The sequence below is a fragment of the Hippocampus guttulatus genome, chromosome 1 (assembly GCF_054856545.1).
Source record: "Hippocampus guttulatus isolate MCC_2025c chromosome 1, RoL_Hgut_1.0, whole genome shotgun sequence".
In the NCBI taxonomy this organism is placed as follows: domain Eukaryota; kingdom Metazoa; phylum Chordata; class Actinopteri; order Syngnathiformes; family Syngnathidae; genus Hippocampus; species Hippocampus guttulatus.
The window spans coordinates 36495919-36515563 of NC_141261.1; the positions used below are offsets into that span (position 1 = coordinate 36495919).

General features: G+C 43.0%; 2 protein-coding genes across 3 annotated transcripts; both read left to right on the forward strand.

Annotated features, from left to right (window-relative positions):
- Positions 1-129: 129 nt before the first annotated feature.
- On the forward strand, positions 130-11288 carry cnppd1 (cyclin Pas1/PHO80 domain containing 1). Its single transcript, XM_086128653.1, has 8 exons — positions 130-303; positions 724-826; positions 2718-2799; positions 2889-3009; positions 5792-5920; positions 6000-6061; positions 6141-6258; positions 9810-11288. Exons 1-8 carry the CDS (start codon positions 241-243, stop codon positions 10392-10394), a joined length of 1263 nt encoding a protein of 420 aa, XP_085984779.1. The 5' UTR covers positions 130-240; the 3' UTR covers positions 10395-11288.
- Positions 11289-11892: 604 nt separating this feature from the next.
- On the forward strand, positions 11893-18812 carry prkag3a (protein kinase, AMP-activated, gamma 3a non-catalytic subunit). 2 transcript variants are annotated; one of them, XM_086128667.1, is made up of 13 exons: positions 11893-12018; positions 12129-12168; positions 12250-12344; positions 12434-12513; positions 12585-12643; positions 14452-14497; positions 14664-14718; positions 14828-14954; positions 15054-15219; positions 15389-15426; positions 15530-15676; positions 16072-16255; positions 18533-18812. In XM_086128667.1, exons 5-12 carry the CDS (start codon positions 12587-12589, stop codon positions 16186-16188), a joined length of 753 nt encoding a protein of 250 aa, XP_085984793.1. In that variant the 5' UTR covers positions 11893-12018; positions 12129-12168; positions 12250-12344; positions 12434-12513; positions 12585-12586; the 3' UTR covers positions 16189-16255; positions 18533-18812. The 2 variants fall into 2 exon arrangements, with proteins under 2 accessions (XP_085984793.1, XP_085984803.1); XM_086128677.1 differs by lacking the exons at positions 11893-12018; positions 12129-12168; positions 12585-12643 and having other exon boundaries at positions 12329-12344.
- Positions 18813-19645: the final 833 nt, after the last annotated feature.

Here is a 19645-nt window from a genome sequence, read left to right on the forward strand (position 1 = left end):
GTGCATGTTGCCTTCCGCATTCCCAGGATTTGCAAGTCTCGTTCATTGGAGACGAGTCTACTCTAAATGGTATTACGCGCCCCCTGTTGGTCAGCTATAGACAAACCCGCTGCAAAAAGTATCTGACGTCACACTGTTTCTCTTCGCGGTTCTGGTGGAGCGAGGCCGGTAACCAGGCCAAAAGCAGTTGCCTTTCCAACGTCATCCTGGATACATGTTGAACCTGTACTAAACAGAGCTATGGATTTCGACTTTTTATTTAACGATACAGCTATCCAATTTTCAGACTTCCGCGAGTTTACGGTAGGTTGTCCTGTTCCCTCAACTCCCAAAGAGAAGCTAACTAGCTAAGCGCTATATTAGCTTGTTCGTTCAGTGTCGGTGAATGTTTTTAATGTTTGTGTCATCTGGATCCGTTCAGAAAAGTTACCTTAGCCTCAAAAGTGTTTTACGTGTCATCTAAATAGGCTCTGACCTAATTGTATACAGGTTTATCTAGAACCTGCAAGTGTTAACCATTCATTGGACTGTATTTTCACGGATTCTGGTCTTTTGCCTGCCACTGAGCGTTATGTACCACAAGTACGCACACTCGGTAATAGTGGTTTACATAATGAATGTAGTCTTCATACATTTACTAACAGCATTGTGAAGCCAATTAAGTCATGAAGTGACAGCTACATAAAGACGCTTTATGTAACCTGAATCGTGTTTTGTTTGCAGTTTCTACCCGGACAACGAAGGTTGTCTGAACGACTGAGAAAGCGACTTTATTATGGATTGGATCGTGATGTGTCACTTGAAGCACTCTCTTCTCCTATGACAGGTGACTGACTTTTACAACGTGGATCTATTGTCTTTCACATGAGCTATTGATCAAACGTTTGAGATATTGGGCGTTGCGGTGAAATATCAGGCGGCACAATTCAAAGTTGACCTACTATTTGGTCAATCGGAGTGATGTTTTCGGCAAAAGGGGCGCGGCCACCAATAGTTGACCCCTTCTACTGTATGTCAGGAACTCCTGGGTCAGTCTTCAAAGAACAGGTAGTGTTGGAAAGGGAATTCAACACAGATTCAGAAACTGCTATCATTTGAAAGACTGGTAAATATTTTGGTCATTTGACTTTGAAATTGAATTTTTTAGGGGGTGGGGGTGTCAGCCACCCACTATCGTTCACCCCGTAAGTAGGCCTTGTTGGTTACATGATTGAGAATCGTGATATTACATTACCACCTGTGAGATTATTTACTCCATCAGATGTGACGGAAATTTGCGCAACTGCAGCCAATCAGAGTCCAGCTTTTCTTTTTAACTTTGGTTTGCAATTTGAAGTAAACAGATTATGCCATTAAATGAAACCCCGAGCAGTAAACAGAAAGTAATTGTTACAATATCTGAACGTGCAGCTAATGGGCAGCCATGACTTGGAATAATTTTGTAAAATTGAAGCTATTTTGACAATGAAGTGCTTTCCCATTACTTTGACCCGCTGTGCCTATCACCACTGAGCCATGTTGGTGATTTAGTTGGGTTGAATGTGTTGGTAGACAATCTTTCTGTTGTATTTCAAAATGCAAAGTATGCTTGTCCCTCATCATTTGCCGTAGTTCAAGTGAGTAATGAGAAATGTGGGGATTGGTTGGGAGAACAGTGGGTAATGGAAGTCAAGTGAGGCTCGCATAGCGACAGAATAAAACATTAAAATCTTCACGAAAGTGTCTTTATTTAATGTAACGCAGAACATTACATTTTTACTGCAGTAGTTGGCCAGCTTTTCCTTGTAGTCCGCTGCGCCACGGTCGTCCTTGCCTGGTTGGATAGATGGTGCAGTTCCATAAAACAAAAGCACCAAGCACGATGGATGAGCTGATCTTGAATTCTCTCGTGGCTGCTCGATTCGAATGGTCATCCACATAACGATTAGCTTGCAGTTTAAACTGTGCTTCGAAAGCGTATCGTAGGTGCCATTTTCGGGATGTTGTTTTAACACGATGTACGTTTGGCATTATATACACCTACCCGGAGTGTGCCTTTAGAGTCCTGTTTTAGGCCCACCCTTCCCACTTTAACATGTGCATGCTGCCCTCCGTTACGTCTGCCTTTCCTCTATATAAGCATGTCGGCACAACATCAATCAGTCAAGCGCAGCGCTCATCGAAGTCACACAACAGCATTCACAGATTTTGGAACTAAGTGCGTACGCAAGGCGCGTTGCATTATCAAGTGCCCCGTCCATTTTGGAGAAAATTCAAGACTTCAATGTGTGCCTCATGGTCATGAAAATACGGTAGTTATTCATTGACACAACATGATGAGAACTGACAGTGTAACCTATTTCAGAGCTAATGCATAACTAGCAAAGTATCCTCACTAGTTCAACATGAGGAATGTTGTCAAAAACGACACTCCTTGTTATCATGGCTCCTGTTCTGCAGCCGCCTCAGTCTTACAACGGTATATTGATGCTTACGGTACCCACATTTTTTTTGAGAGTGAGTTAAAAAAATGGAACAGCTGGACGTGTCCCTTCAAAACTTTAGAGAAGGTCAAATTATGTTCACATGCAAATGTACTGCAGTCATCCTGCAATTTCACCCAAAAGCCCAATTTCCCTAACAATTGGGAAGTAGCGTAAGATAATAATAGTTTGTTGTCAGTCTTAAACCGTGGACGAGTAATAAATTGCACAAATATTGACTGTCATATCCTTCAGACATTGCCGTTGAACTCTTCCGGAAATCTGCACCAAGCCCAATAAGGAAACTCCACAAGAAATACGCTGTTCATGTCTCCAGGTGTGCAACACGTGTTATACAGTTGTTATGCATTTTCAAAGAAAGCAACACATTTCATATTACCAGAAATTGTTTTGTCTTTGCTCCAGGGAGGCTTGTATATCACCGTGTGCCATGATGCTGGCGCTGGTTTACATTGAAAGGCTCCGAAATAGAAACCCGGAATACTTACAAAAGATCTCCTCCTCTGACCTCTTCCTCATCTCCATGGTATGTGTCTGTGGTCACAGGTCATTTTAGATATGTACTGTATACTCTTTGTGTGTATGCGTGCGTGTGAAATTGAAATAAAAATTCCTATTAGATTATCCTAGAATAAGTAGAGATGTGATCAGGGACTCGAATGCCCCATCATTTTTCCAATCTGTCCGTCTCCTGTGGTTCATTTTTCCCAACTGTCTGGTTGATGGCCCCGTCAGCTTCTTGTGTTGATAATGTGCATCAGCTGGTCGAAATGTGCCACTCCAAGGCCATTTCTGGAGGCTGTTTTGTTGTGAGAGAGACTCACACTCTGCACTGGATGTTTGAAATGTAGCACACCCACTAGCTGTGAGCTCTCCTTTATCTCCTCACATCTAAGTGCTGCAGCCATCATATCAAAGAATGTGTTTATGGACCCTTGATTACATTTCCGCTTCGCTATACAGTGATCCCTCGCCACCTCGCGGTTCACTTATCGCGGATTCGCTATTTCGCGGATTTTCATAATGCATTTTTTATTTTTTATTTTTTTTATTTTTTTTGGTGCATGGTGTTCTGCATTCTGATTCGCTAAAAACTCACTCCCGCTTGTTGTATCAAAACATGCTACGAATTGTGCTATCATTTTATGTTCGAAAATTGTAATTTCGAACATCTCCTAAACCCATAATGTCGACGAAACGGCCTGGACCGACAAAAGCACCTGCGGATGGGCCCAAACGGCGGAAGATGCTACCTATCTCAGATAAAGTTAAACTTCTGGACATGCTAAGGGAAGGTAAAAGCTATGCAGCCGTTGCTCGCCATTACGGAATCAATGAATCTTCCGTTCGTTACATAAAGAAGGAGGAAAAAAACATAAGGACGACAGCAGCAGTCAATTTTAATACGAATGCAAAAAGGGTTGTAACTGTCCGCAACAAGACCATGGTACGGATGGAGACGGCATTAGCTCTGTGGATTAATGACCGCAGGAAAAAAAACATAACCCTGGATACAAATGTTATCTGCACAAAAGCGAGAATGCTGTATGAAAACTTTGCTGTCAGTGACGGGGAAGAGGGAGAGGATGCCGGGCCCCCAGCAAGTGCTGCTGACAAAGTGCCAAGCGCATTTAATGCAAGCAAGGGCTGGTTTGAAAAGTTTAAGAAACGCTTTGGACTTAAAAATGTTTGTCTGCACGGTGAGATGGCGTCTGCGGATACCGCAGATTGAACAATAAATTCAAGGCGATCATTGAGGACGGGGGGATATAAGCCCGAACAAGTTTTTAACATGAATGAGACTGCCTTATTTTGGAAACGAATGCCCTCCCGCACCTTCATCATGCAGGAAGAAGCCAAAGCCCCAGGATTTAAAGTTCACAAAGACCGTTTGACCCTGGCTATGTGCGGAAATGCCGCAGGTTTCATGATTAAACCGGGGCTGATTTACGGGTCTAAAAATCCCAGGGCGCTGAAAAACAAAAATAACGATGATTTGCCTGTTTACTGGATGTACAATGCAAAGGCTTGGATGACAAAAGCGCTCAATCTGGATTGGTTCAAAAACTGTTTCATCCCGGAGGTCAAGTGTTATTTGAGAGGAAAGGGACTGGACTTTAAAGTGCTTCTGCTCCTTGACAACGCCGGAGGTCACGGTAATGATTTGGCATATGATGGTGTGCAAATCGAATTTCTGCCGCCAAAAACTACATCCCTGATTCAGCCCATGGACCAAGGAGTCATCCGTGCTTTCAAGGCTCTCTATACGCGCAACACCCTGCAACATCTTGTTGATGCTATGGACTCGGATCAAGATTTCTCACTGAAGGACGACTGGCGTGGATACACCATCGCATCGTGTCTCCAAAACATTCAGAGGGCCATTCAGGAAATGAAAACGGAAACTCTGAAGGCCTGCTGGAAAAAACTATGGCCAGAGGCAGTGCAAAACGCAACCGGAGGCTCGCTTGACGAGGTCCACCACTCTGCCGTAGAAACAGCTGTGAATCTGGCTAAACAGATTGGAGGAGACGGCTTTAATGACATGAGTCCGGATGACATAAACGCCCTGATTGATGGAGACGCACAGCCGCTGACCGATGCAGAGCTGGCAGAAATGACAAAGCCACAAAGCGACGATGAAAGAGAAGAGGGAGAAGAGGACACGAGAGATGAGGAGGAAGGACTAACGCTTGGTCGCTTAGCAAAATTGGTGCGAATGGCCACTGAACTTAAGCGAGTAGCTGAGGAATGGGACCCTTTGATGAGCCGTTCATTACAGTTCTCCAACGTAATCGATGGTGGCATGTCGGTGTACAAGGATCTTTTTGCAAAGAAGAAAAAAGAGCGACAACAGCTGCCTATCACTATGTTCTTCTCCCGAACAAACACACCTGCACCGCGGGCTTCAGAAGAAGAGAACACTGCAGAGCGCAGTCAGGATGCAGCGGCCCAGTCTGAAGAGCAGTGAAACGGCCTACACGCGAGTCACTGTATTTGTACACATGTAATAGTTGCTAATTGTAAAAAAAAAAAAGTTTTCTATTTCGCGGATTTCACTTATCGCGGGTCATTTTCGGAACGTAACACCCGCGATAAACGAGGGATTACTGTATACTTGAATGCACAATATATACACAAATAATATACGGTAATATATATAATGGAAGGTGGAATCTCCGTAACATGTCCAGTAAGTATATTCTCGGGTCATTTTTGCTCAGCATAAACAATATGCCTTAAATTTCCATTTATTGTGAGTGTCTTCATTGGGTTGACAGATGCATGTATCTGCCACTCTTTGTTAGATGGTTGCCAGCAAGTATTTGTACGATGAAGGAGAAGAAGAGGAGGTCTTCAATGATGAGTGGGGAGCAGCTGGAAAACTGGATGTCGAAACAGTCAATAATCTGGAAATGAATTTCCTGAACGCTATTGTAAGTTACAGCGTTTGCCGATGTACTGTAGCATGTACCTGCTTGTTATTTGTCCTAATCCTTGTGCTAATTTTTGCAGGATTGGAGTCTCTTCACTGGGTCAAATGAGTTCTTGGATACACTGAGCCAACTCGAGAGCAGGTCTGTGTACCTTCAAAGTTCAAATGCTTACTAGGCAAATTAAGATTTTTTTGTGAAACAAGTCATTTTGCGTTCTCAGCATTGCTGAGCGTAAGGGGATGACGCGAGGCTGGTTTACCTACACTGACCTCTGTGTGCTGCTCGAGCAATCGGTGTGGAGCCAAACACTTGCAGCTCTCTATCAGCACTTTATCAAGGTGAGCAGGAGCATACAGGACTTGCAAGTGCGAGTGGCTTTATTCACAGGGGAGATGTTTGTGAATGTGACTTGTAAAATTCGTTTATGAACACTTGTTCGAATTACAAAAAAAGGCCAAAGATGAAACGTGAGCGCTATTTAACATCACAATGACAGTGACAGAAATGGTCATAATTCTCAGTATTCTCAAGTCAAGTCAACTCAACTGTATTTATAGCAAGGTTCGTACGGGTCCTTAAAGGTCATAAAAATCAATTAAAAACAAAGTTGTAAAATTATGTTCTTAATTGTCCATAATTTTCAGGGAAATCTTCTAAAATCCATAAAAATTAACCTGCGGTGTTCATTTCATTTGTGTATGTCATTTCCCCACCCTTCCAATTCATAGTTTTGTCGGAATATGCAGGACCTGGTACCCGCTCTGCTTTTTCCGCCGTCACCGATTAGTTCCGACGATGATCACGTGATCACTTCGGGTCATTCCGGGAAATAAATAGATTGACGCCATCCTGGGGCAGGGAATGGATGGTTTGGTTGCCGGCTCGGCAAACAATTACCGTATTTTCTGGAAAAATCTAATCATCGAATTTATCGATCTCAACAAGTGACAGACAAATATAGCTGTTGTTTCGGCTAGGCTAGCTTTTTGTTGTCGTAGATCAAAGCGTATTTGATTTGTGACGTCAGTTGCTTCCAAAAGACGTGCGCGTGCGTACATGTTCGCGCGGACGCACACACAGCAGAGAGCAGCGGACTTTTGATGCTGAGGCGTGCTTCGCTCAAGTGGCGTCGCTACAAATATTCCGGGACAATGCTATTTTCAAGTGGCGTGGCTGGAGAAGCCGGAGTTCCGTGTTTGGGTCGGAAAATTGCTGGCGATTATATATCGGCCTACTGCTGAGTGTGAAAGAAGGGCATCTCCGTGAGAGATAAAACTTGACATAGCCTCCTGGTCAAGTCAAATGCATTGAGGCACACAGCAAAACAGAAGAAAATTGATCGCCAAGAACTTGCAAAAGAGATTGAGGAGAAAACTAAGTCACTGTCTGCTACCCCCTAATTGTCATATCAGTTTCATATTTGTCATTATAAAACATGTCTGATCATTGAAGGTGATATGAGGGAAAATAATAGGGTTGGACCATTTGGGATTTAGACTTCTGACATGCATTTCAGCTGTTCAGGTATACTGGATACTGCTAAGATGGGCAATCAGTACTACTGTTAGTGAAACCAGATTTTTCTAAACCCTGTCCAGGTGACCCATATGACCATTAGCTCTGTTCTTAGAGTTGTGTTTATTCGAAAATAAATTGACGTTTTATATTTTCTCAATTAAAATTTTTCTTTGTGTGTTTTATTTTAGAATTAATTAAAACGTTTTTTTTTTCATTTTCCTACCTGTAATACAGGTAGCAAAGTGAAAATTTGACATACAGTATGTCAAATAAAGGGTTAAGTGATTGCCCCTAAAAATAAAGATGTGCACTTCCTTTGGCAGCAATTATTTGAACACCAGCTCAGTGATATGTGGCTTTCTGTTCAGCCCGTGTATTGCTGAGCGGGCATTAAATCCACCGTGAATCCCCCGCTGAATGGAGAAAAGGTCCTTAAAAAATGGCTAAATTGGTCCACAAAAGTCATTAAAAGGTCCACAAATAAAAAGCAAGTGGAAGAGTGGGAACCCTGTATAGAGCACTTTCAAACAGCCATCGCTGCATACAAAGTGCTGTACATGGAGCAATTAACATATACAACAAACGATAAAGCATATCGGTAACAAAGACGGTAGAAAGCAGCAAACAGCAAAACGAAGAACAAATCTTGAGTCATGCTGAGTCAAATGCCAAAGAATACAAGTGAGTTTTGAGGCGGGTTTTAAATATGGGCAGCGAGGAGGCTTGCCGAATGTTCAGTGGGAGGTCATTCCAGAGAGAGGGACCAGCAACAGAAAAGGCTCGATCCCCTCTGAGCCTCAGTTTAGTTCTTGGTACTTGTAATAATGTCTGGTCCGCAGACCTGAGGCGCCGGGCAGGTGTGTAGGGGCGGATGAGCTCAGAGAGGTAAGGTGGCGCGAGGTCATTTAGAGATTTGAAAATAAATAAGAGGATCTTGAAAATAACTCGAAAATGTATGGGGAGCCAGTGAAGGGATGCCAGAGTAGGAGTTATGTGCTCCCTCTTTCGAGTACCAGTCAAACTCAACACTGACAATACTTTTGTATTGTCAGTGTTGAGTACTTGCTAAGATAAATTGTGAACAAAAACGAATACATGCACCAAATGCATTGCCACAAGTTGTGTTTTGAATACAAAAAACAAAACTGCACAGCCTACCTTTTCTTGCATGGTTAATAAGTGCTTAAAACATGTAAAGATTGAGAACAATTTCATGCAAAATTGTTTTGCTCTCGCGTTAAAGTCCTTTTCACCATTTTTCCAGATTTTTGGGGGATAGCTCAAATCAAGCCCAAGGTACAGTATGTACTTGGGCTTTCTGGAATTAGTTGGCTCTGCCCCATTACGTAAGCACTGAATGCTGAGGTTCCAGACAACCTGGGCCCGGTCCGTGGGCGAACAAGGGCCATTAGCTTGCTAGGCCCTGGAATGGTATTGGTCTTGTCCAATAAGTCACCACCTCACTCAGTTTTGTGGTGTGTGGTAGATCCACATAACCGAGACGTTTGGGGAAAATTGACTTCCTCATAAATACAGTTGCACACGTTATTCAGCCTGCGCCTCAAGATACAGACAACAGAGCACAAACAGTTATATACACAGCCGCGTTGGCAGGATCGTTGCGCCGTCATGTGAAGGACTGGAGAGCAGTGATAAAACTAGCATTTATCTGTCAACCTTCTGTCCAAGTGGATTCACATCTCACTTTGATCAAAAGGACATAATGAGATACATGCGCAAGCTGGACAGGTTGGATATGCCATACCAAATAATAATATGGGCCCAAAAGAACAGAATTGACATACAGCATGAACATAGTCTTAGATAACTAAAATGACAGAGGTATACTATTTTTAACCAGCCACGTTCTCTGCATCAATGATTATATCAGATTAATTTTCAACCTGCCACCTTTTAAAAACAAAAATATGGCTTCTGCCCTCGTTCACGTTTGACAGTGGAAAATAAATTATGGTTTGTGTCTTTTGTTCTGTTTGTTTGCTGGTGAACCAGAACAAGTTAACAAGCAGCTCAGCTTTGCATGTAATCTAGTTATATAACACCAGTATGGAGCCATACATCCATTCATCCCCCGTGTCAAATAGACAGGGACCTTGATTCCGCTGGATGTATTACACTGCAGATTCGAGGCTTCAATTTTGATTTTAGACCTTTTTTGGACTTTATCTTTTCTCATACATTTCAAGTGACATATGTCAACGGATGGAAATTGAAAACTGGTTTCATATTTAATGTGTTTTTTCCTTTTTACGTTGATCCAAACTGTACTGCTTGTTATCTCCCCCCCCCCCCCAAAAAAAATTATAATTGTCACCTGAACCATTCAATGTTTTCTTTTGTTTTCCCCTAGGTTTCCTGTATGCTTGGATTTTTGTATCTGACTAGTGTGGCAGGTCTCATTGCCACAAGCACTGTGCTCCACCAGCTCGTTCTCTGTCCAAGTGGCCAGACTCTGATGACACCGCAAGGCGAAGTCACCTCAACACTCCCGAACCCTGATGCTCCCACTCAACCCCAACCACTGCCCTGTAACACTCTGTCCAACGAGAGTCTGAACCGTCACACCAACTCGCTCGGAGCGGCTTCGCTTCACGCCACCCCGCAGGCATCAGTGTTGTGTCTGTGGGGTTCACTGCTTACCTCTGTGGGCTGCGTACAGCTAGAAACACCATTGGAGTCTCCTGAAACCTGGTGCACTTCCTCCACCTTTTGTCCGGGCTGTCGTCGCAACCTCTCGACCTCTGAGAGCATGTTGAGTAACACCTCCACCATATTCGCCAGTCTTACATCATGGTTGGCCTCCATCTTGATTAGAGGCGCTGAAGTGAGTCAAAATTCTCACCACGAGGTGTTTTCACTTGGGCAGCTGAGACCTTGTCATCCAAAGTTTCTGTTACCTGAAGACAAGACACAAGCTCTCCTCTTGACCGGCTAGCACTCTGCAGACTCCACTGCTGATCATCATTCAGCAAAAGAAACCAGCACTGCTTTGTTTATTTAAATTATTACCACCTTGTGTAATTCTCCAGATATAACAGGCATGGGCGATATGGTGCACAAACACATCTTAGACATGAGATGCTCAGTATAGTCACTTTATTTGACCACAGAAATCCTAACTTCTTTTCAGAGAAGTTTGAGGGTTTCTGTTACTGGTTTGAAGATGGGAGGTCTTGATCCGTGTGTTCTGAGTGATACGGTCTCATTTGAGAAGGGTTTAAGTATGTTGAGTTTAAGCAATGGTGCTTGGTGAGAAGAAGAAACGTAAATAGCTTTACGGTCATATTGATCACCCTTTTTTTTTTTTCCTTACAGTTTTTTGGGGGGAAGGTCAAACGGGTCATGTTCATGCACATAATGCTGCAACTCTTTTTAAATGGAAATGATGATCATAATTCAACACCTCCTGCTGAAGCAATGAACATCTTCCCACGACAGGGTAGTATGATAAATTCCTACTGAGTAGTTTCCTATTTCCTGAGGGCTGTTTGCGTGTTTTGTTACATAATGCCACCTAATTTAGCATGCTAACAATCTAGCTGCTGTGTACCTTCGCTGGACACGTTTCTGTTGCAACAGCAGATTTTACTTTAGACGTACCAATTACTGAAATATCGATCTTTTGGACGGTAAAGGATTGACGCGCAGGTTTTTAAGATTGTGTTCCTGACAAAGCCAAAGTTGTGCCCGGGAATTTATGATAGACATTTTATTTTGACAATTTGATATACTTGGAAGCACAATGTCCTTAATTTTGTACACGCATGTAAAACAGAAATATTGTCAAGTGAACTAAATTAATAAAGAATTACTTTCTTCAAGTTACAAATTTCTTTGTCAGCATCAACTTGTGGACAGATAAAAAAATCACTTCTGAGATTTATGCTGATGTTTTTATGTTCCATCCAATCATTTATTCTCTGAATCACTTATCCTCACCAAACATATACACGAGTACACCCAAACAAATTTATTCGGAAAGCCTTGACTTGCCTGTCGAATCATCAATATTTTCTGTTACATACAATTGCAAATTTGGCTGATTGAGTGCAAATTATATATGTGCTCACATTGTTTTATTACTATAGTTGCAGAAAATAAGTACAAACCTGAGAAAGTCTTAGCTTCAATTTTAGAAAAAAAAATTATAGGAATAAGAAGTTGGAGTAATCAAAATGCAGAGGTGTTTCTGTGATTACTGAGAAATTGAAAATAGGTGACCTTTTGGGAAGGGGCGTACTAAAGTGTCGAACATCCGGCTGTACCCACACTTTTATATCTGTTATGGCACATACTATATTATTTTAGGAATTATTTGAAGACGGGGAACATTTGCCTGGTGTGGATCCCCCCCCCCCCACACACACACACACACACACACACACTACCTCTGTGCGAGTGCCATGAGCTTGACACCTACCACTGCACAAGTCCGAAAATAGTACCAACCTCTTCCTGGGAAAGAGCGAGGGCTTAAGGGGAGGGGACGCCGAGTATTTTATTGGTTCCTAAAACGTTTTTTTGATGGACGCAACGGAATTATGGAGGCTTCCTTGCAGGTAGACAACGTTGTCAATATGATTCCTGTGTTGTTTTGTTCGTTGAGGAGCTTTCTACTCATTTTGACGACGTCACGCCGAGACTGTCTCATGTCGCCGGGTGTTTTCAGGTTTCGGTCCAAACAAAGAAAGGAAGAATACAGAAAGATGGTAAGACTGCGATACTTGTAGTTTGTTGCCACATTTTTTACGATGCAAAAATAAGATGGATTGTATGCATGTGCCATTTAGAGGCCACCGTCTACATGGATTTTATGAAGAGTCACTGTTGCTATGATGCCATTCCAACAAGTTGTAAATTGGTCATATTTGATACCAAGCTTAAAGTAAGTACTCTTTCGGCCTTGTACACCTATTTGTTCACGTGCACCAGAAAACGACAGCATATCAACTGAGACCCTAATTTGTCTTCAAGGTGCAAAAGGCCTTTTTTGCACTGGTGGCAAACAGCTTGAGGGCTGCACCTTTATGGGACAGAGCTGAAGAGATTTGTGGGTAAGGTGGTCGAAATTGCATAGATAAACTTGAATTGCAAAAAAAGAGAAACGTGTTCTATTCACTCACAGGTATGCTGACTATTACAGATTTCATCAACATCATTCATTGTTACTACAAATCCCCTTTGGTAAGATTAGAAATAATGACTTTAACTCTCTTAGCAGTGTAGAGCAATAGTATGCATTCCCCTCCAAAAGTATTGCAACCGTGGGAGCAATTCCTTTCATTTTGCTGTGTAGACTGAAAACATTTGAGTTTGACTTGAAAATTATGTAACATCCATCCATCCATTTTCTAATCCATATCAAAAGGGGTACGGGGTGTGCTGCAGCCTATTCCAGTTGTCTTTGGGTATTAGACGTGGGACACCCCTGTACAGGTTGCCAGTCAATCGCAGGCCACACAGACAAACAACCATCCGCACTCACAATCACACCAAGGGTTCCATCAACGTGCCATGTCTGTTTTTGGAATGTGGGAGCAAACCGGAATACCCGGACAAAACCCACGCAGGCATGGGAAGAACATGCAAATTCCACACAGGAAGGCCAGAGCCGGAACCCTGCACCTTTGCACTGTGAGGCGGACACATTTCCTGAGGGCTGTTTGCGTGTTTTGTTACATAATGCCACCTAATTTAGCATGCTAACAATCTAGCTGCTGTGTACCTTCGCTGGACACGTTTCTGTTGCAACAGCAGATTTTACTTTAGACGTACCAATTACTGAAATATCGATCTTTTGGATGGATGGAGACCATCATAGACCGCATTGTCGCAGCTGAGGTGGGTGTGTCGGTCCACAGCATGAAATACATCAGAATAGTCAGCCACCGTGCCGCCACATGATGTAACATCAGGATAAATATTCTAGTTTTTATATGGAGGTATTCGCATCGTACATACATAACTTTTCAGTCTAGGAATTCGCCTCACTTTTGGAATGTAATTTGTCACGTTTGGCGGGGTGGTGGTGGACCCCAAAAAGCAGGCAAGAGGGAGGAGCAGGGTGTACTTGACAAAATTGTATTAAAACATAGAGAAAACTAAATCCGAAACAAAGTCCAAAGAATCAAACATAAATCATGACTGACGCTAAAACATAACAGTTACCGAAACATGACTGAAACAACCCTGACAGCAGCAAACAAACAACAATGACCCGACCATGAGTGGTCGGCAGGAGTCCTTTTAAACATCTAATTGCCATACCTGTCAACTTTTCGGAGCGCCAACCTGTATAAGCTACCAAAAAAATCCTTATAAAGAGCAAAAAATCCTTATAACATACCAAAGCATTTTATATGTCAAAATAACGGCAGAAAAAAACCCCACGAAATTTTCAATGATATTTATTGTAGATCTCCATAATACAATGTCTGGTTATAATCATCATTCTACTTGGTGGCATTACTGTGTTCAGAGTTGTTTTCCTGCGTTACTTTTTTCACCGACTCCAAATATTGAAAACACAGAAAAAAATAGCCATTCAGCACTCAGGTTTCAACTAGGAACCAACTAGGTGGGAACCAACCACGTGATTTACTGGAAAGTTACCGGAAATGAAAGCATTCGAGTAGACTAGCACCATTCTGGGCAAAAGCAAACGGAACTACCCGTTAGGGTGGGGGGGGGGGGGGGGGGCAGAAATTTTCAGAATCCGTATGATTTGTGCGATACGGCCATATACGTAAGATTCACCACAAAATCCGTATGAACTATGGCTAAACCGTATGAGTTGACAGGTATGAATCGCATAACGACCAACGGGTGTGCAGCTGCAGGGGGAACCCTACAGTGCCACCTGTTGGTCCCAAACCGAATCATGACAGTAATTATTGAGGGGAGTGTAATGGTTAGTCATGCCATTAAATGACTGATAGGTGAATAATGGACAAACTACTTTGATTACATAAGATTGTGGTTCCTCCTACAAGGTGCAGATGTATGAGCTGGAGAACCACAAGATTGAGACATGGAGAGGTTAGTCATTTTAGTACAAGTAATAACCGAAGTCTGTGATAAACAACCACATCATATCCAACCAGAGACTGATGCTCTATATGTACCATAAAAGTGTCCATTCACCATTTTGTGTGTGCGCAAGTTCGTAAATTTGCTGAGATTGCTTTTCCCTCCTCTTGTTTAGATGTCTATTTAAAGTGTTCCTGTCCATTTCTGATTAGTATTTCACCAGATGCCAGGTGAGAACACGGCAATCACCTTTGGCTCGTTCAAACTTTACATTTGACGGCATCTTGCTTTGCACTTTGGACTTTGCACGTGCCCACACACTCTTTTCTCTTCTCCAAGTCTCTTTGATGCCATCTATTCCTTACTCAAACACAAGATCCACAGACTGCCCATCATTGAACCAACATCTGGGAATGTTCTGCACATTCTTACACACAAGAGAATTCTTAAATTCCTCCATATATTTGTGAGCAAGCATTTCATCATTTATCAAAGAATCTTTCATTGACAGATCTGGATGGATCATTTGTCCCGTGCGATTGAATGGAACTGTGTTCCCCTGCAGGGAGAAAAGGTTCCAAAGCCTGCTTTCATTCGGAGGCAGATCCAAGAGATGGCAATCGGAACTTTCAGGAATATTGCCACAGTTCGGCAAACAGCAACTCTTTTCGATGCTCTTGACATATTTGTGGACAGGAGGGTGTCAGCGCTTCCGGTGGTTGATGAAAAGGGTATGCTTTTTTGTGGGTGGTCTGTCTTTGAAGTAATATAATGTAATATGCTGCAACAGTGGCTGAGAGCGATTGAAAGTTTGAAACCTCTGTATGCATAGCAAGGCACCCAACTCCACAGATTTCTTCCCATGGTGTATATTTTTTATTCTTTTTTTTTTCCAACCAGGCAAAGTTGTGGCACTCTACTCACGATTTGATGTCATTGTAAGTACTTCGGAGATGTTTCATTCCCGAAAAACAATTGTCTTCTGCTACTTTCTGTTGCACTCTGATTGTGCGCTGCATGTTGGCACGCCCTCGGTGGCAGAATCTTGCAGCCCAGAAGACATACAACAACCTGGATGTGACAATGCTCGAGGCTCTCAATAGGCGCACATGTTTCATGGAGGGTGTGATCAAGTGCTATCCAGATGAAACCTTGGAGACCATCATAGACCGCATTGTCGCAGCTGAGGTGGGTGTGTCGGTCCACAGCATGAAATACATCAGAATAGTCAAAGTACTGTACCAAGAACTAAACTGAGGCTCAGAGGGGATCGAGCCTTTTCCGTTGCTGGTCCCTCTCTCTGGAATGACCTCCCACTAAACATTCAGCAAGCCTCCTCGCTGCCCATCTTTAAAACCCGCCTCAAAACTCACTTGTATTCTTTGGCATTTGACTCAGCATGACCCAAATTATGATCTTAGTTATACTGTTTGGTGCTCTCTGCTTTACTGTTGTATATGTTAGTTGCTCCATGTACAGCACTTTTTGTGCAGCGATGGCTGTTTGAAAGTGCTTTATAAATACATTTGAGTTGAGTTGAAAATACTTATATGTCGTTTGTGTTCTTTTTCTGTACATCGCAGGTCCACCGGTTGGTGCTTGTGGACAGAGCTGACATGCTGAAGGGCATCATCTCACTCTCAGACCTGCTTCAGGCTATGGTCTTAACACCAGCTGGTATTGAGGCCCTTTTGTCCTAGCAGCAAGTGTTATGTGGCCCTCATTATTGTTTGTGTAAGCTTCATCTGCTGCTGGCTTCACAGTCAGGTAATCTCTGCACCCTCTCATCCTACCACCTGAAATAACCACCTTCTGTTGTAATATTCTAGTGGCTAGAACTCTCCTATCATTAGGGATGTAAAGTAGTGATGGGTCCAGCGACACCGATGCGTTGACGCATGCGCCGGGCTCACAGAGCAAACCATGTGTCGGTGCATGTGCTGCTTCATTACGTCACGTGATTGACACGTGAACTGCACCGGCGCAGTTTAGACTGCATCGGCTGCATTGACACAGTCCAGGCTGCTAATTGACACGTCGATTGCGTTGACACAGTCCAGGCTGCTAATTGACACGTGAACTGCACCGGTGCAGTTTAGACTGCATCGGCTGCTTGGCACAGTCCAAGCTGCGCCACTTAGTCCAGGGGGCGTCGACTCAGTGCAGGGAGCGTTGACGCTGTAAAAGCCCACACAGTGTATCCTAAGGAAGTGCGTCTGGCGACACGATGCAGATTGCCGAAACAAGCCAGACCCTTTCTGTTTGCTGAGAATTGTATTCTGATTTGTTCAATAAAGATTTAAAAAAAAAAAAAAAAAAAAAACAAGCCAGACCTCACCCTCGCTCGAATAAAAATATATGTTTGGGCAATACGGAAAACACACTGATTATCAGAAAAAATGTGTCCGTCTGACTTCGAGCGGCATGTCGGCTGTCATATAATAGGCTATTATTATATGAGAAGTGCTTTATGGACGTTTGTACTGTACGTCATACTCCAGTTGATTGAGAGGTCCCGCCTATAAGGGGGAGTTCCAGAAAGTGACTGCGAGTGAGCACACCGCACGTTTGATGACTCTGCCACGTTGCTATTAAAAGTCACATAAAACGTAAACCTTGTCTGCTGACCATCATTACATTGGCTAGTTTAGCTGTTGTCGTAGTTCAAAGCTTAATATGTGGCGTGGGTTGGGTCGGCGCCGCGAGTACGTGCTCGCGCTCACACGCTCACAGCAGAGAGCAGCAGACTATCGACTGCTGAGACGCGCTTCACTCGAGTGACGTTGCTACAGTACGTGCATATTATGGAGCAGCTTCCGGACAAATACAAATTGTCAGCCGTGTAGAGCCATTTTGATCTCCTTTTGGAGAATAAGGTATTTATTAAAATCTCCTTGTCTCTCCAAGTGCCTCTCGGATTTTTGACATGTCTTATTCCATTGTGTGTGTGTGTTCTCCACAACAGGGGAAATAGCATGCATTAAACGCAACAGACTGAAATTTAAAACACTGGAGCATCTTATTTTTCTAAATCAAAATTTGTGAAGACAAAGCCCACAAGCATCCTCATTCACATGATTTTCACATGATTGAAACACATTGAATGATACAATATGAATGCATGGATGTGAATGATATTGTCAAGGGTCAATGTCATCTTTATTGTCAAATATGCTTTATGTATGACATGCAGCATAGATGAAATTTCTTCCTCTCAATCCTCAGTGCATACATGCATGCAAACATGCTGTGCATTAAACACACACAGCTAAGAAAGGATAGCAGCTACACTGTATAAAAAAGGCATGTAATCTGAACAGTATAGACAATATAAACAGCATAAACAATGGCGCTTGTGGCTATTGTGGGTAGAGTGAGGTCGTGCATTGTATACACGTCATCATCAAATCAGTTTGTTCAGTCTGTCAAGTGGGTTGGCTGCAGGGATTTTGAAGGTCCAGCAGGTGGCAGTGGTCAGCGACACAGTATCAGTACAGTATCAACACAGTGTGTCATTGTGTCGACACGCCTCATGAGGCCTCATGGACCCATCACTAATTGTAAAGATATCCAAACGTCACAATACAAAAAGATCACGATAAGAACAGCACAATACAATAATTGTCACGATATTGTGGGGAGGTTGGTGATATAAAAAAGCTCACGATACTCATGATGTAAAATAAATAGATAATCTCATGAAATGTCACAATATTTACGTAATAACAGCAGTGACAAATAAATGAGCTAGCCCAATCTAGTACCATGTGTTCCTGTTGGCTCAGCCGCTCAAAGTATCATGCTCTATGTACTGTAGTTCACAACGATGTGTTTGGCTGAAGCGGGCGAAAAGGAATGTTTTTTAACCGAGATGTGCCTCTTTTAAGATCATAAAATGACTACGTCTATATTACAATGTCGCTGTTATCGTTACATGCCCACAGATCATGTTAGCTCCTCAGATGAGCTTCATACCTGCTCCCTGACATTCATCATGGAAAATGTGTCCGGATATGTAATTCTGAACATTCCGATGTCTTTCAGAAATCACAGTGTGGGTGAAGTGACAAACTGCTGCGCTGCTGTTTCTATACAGACATTCATGCTGTGTTAAGGCAACTGGAGCAGATGAGTGCACTGACCTCACAGGCTCTACCACATTCTTCTGTTTTCCAAGGCCTCTACTGCAGTCTTCTTTTGTCTACATGTGATCCATTTGATCAATATTTTTATAATGCGTTGCTCATTTTCTGTATTAAATCCATTGTTGTGATGCTTTAGGATTACTGTACAGTTTGTAATAAAATATTTTCTTTGACCATTTCAGTTGATTTGATGGATATAAAATCTCATAGTGTGTGGATTAATATTCATTTTATGCTCAAGTGATCAGTGGTAGAATACAATACTATGACAGTTTGTACAGTTGGTTCAGAAAATCATTGAACCATTTTAGAGTGACCAGTAGCAGTATTTGTTCTACAAGAAGAGTGACTACGTCAGTGACTGTTTAGGGAGTTAATGGCTAGAGGGAAGAAGCTGTTTAAGTGTCTGCTGGATTTGGTGCGCATGGATCTGTAGCGCCTGCCGGAGGGGAGTAGCTGGAAAAGGTGGTGGGCAGGGTGCGGGGGATCCAGGAGGATTTTCCATGCCCTTGTCTTATTCTTGCAGTGTGCAAGTCCTCAAGAGTGGGTAGGGTGATGCCAATGATTTTTTCCGCCGTCCTAACTGTCCGTTGAAGTCGGTTTTTGTCCTTTTTTGTGGCGGCCCCAAACCAAACCGTGATGGAAGAACACAGGATTGATTCGATGACTGCCGTGTAGAACTGACATAGCACCTCCTGTGGCAGGCCATGCTTCCTCAGCAGCCTCAGGAAGTACATCCTCTGCTGGGCCCTTTTCAGGATGGAGATGGTGTTGACTTCCCACTTCATGTCCTGGGAGACTGTGATTCCCAGGAACTTGAAGGTCTCGACGGTTGACACAGGGCAGTTGGATAGTGTGAGGGGCAACTGTGGAGAAGGATGTTTCCTGAAGTCCACGATCATCTCTACAGTCTTGAGCGTGTTCAGCCCGAGGTTGTGTCGGCTGCACCAAGCTCCAGCTGCTCCACTTGTCGGTACGCAGACTCGTCGCCATCTTTGATGAGGCGAAGATC

Excerpts from the sequence above, each read along its gene's own strand:
- cnppd1 (XM_086128653.1), top strand. The coding sequence starts at position 241 with ATGGATTTCGACTTTTTATTTAACGATACAGCTATCCAATTTTCAGAC. Across the intron at positions 827-2,717 it reads ACTCTCTTCTCCTATGACAG|ACATTGCCGTTGAACTCTTC; the intron begins GTGACTGACTTT and ends CATATCCTTCAG. Across the intron at positions 6,259-9,809 it reads TCTATCAGCACTTTATCAAG|GTTTCCTGTATGCTTGGATT; the intron begins GTGAGCAGGAGC and ends GTTTTCCCCTAG.
- prkag3a (XM_086128667.1), top strand. The coding sequence starts at position 12,587 with ATGCTGACTATTACAGATTTCATCAACATCATTCATTGTTACTACAAA. Across the intron at positions 12,644-14,451 it reads GTTACTACAAATCCCCTTTG|GTGCAGATGTATGAGCTGGA; the intron begins GTAAGATTAGAA and ends TCCTCCTACAAG. Across the intron at positions 15,677-16,071 it reads ACCGCATTGTCGCAGCTGAG|GTCCACCGGTTGGTGCTTGT; the intron begins GTGGGTGTGTCG and ends TGTACATCGCAG.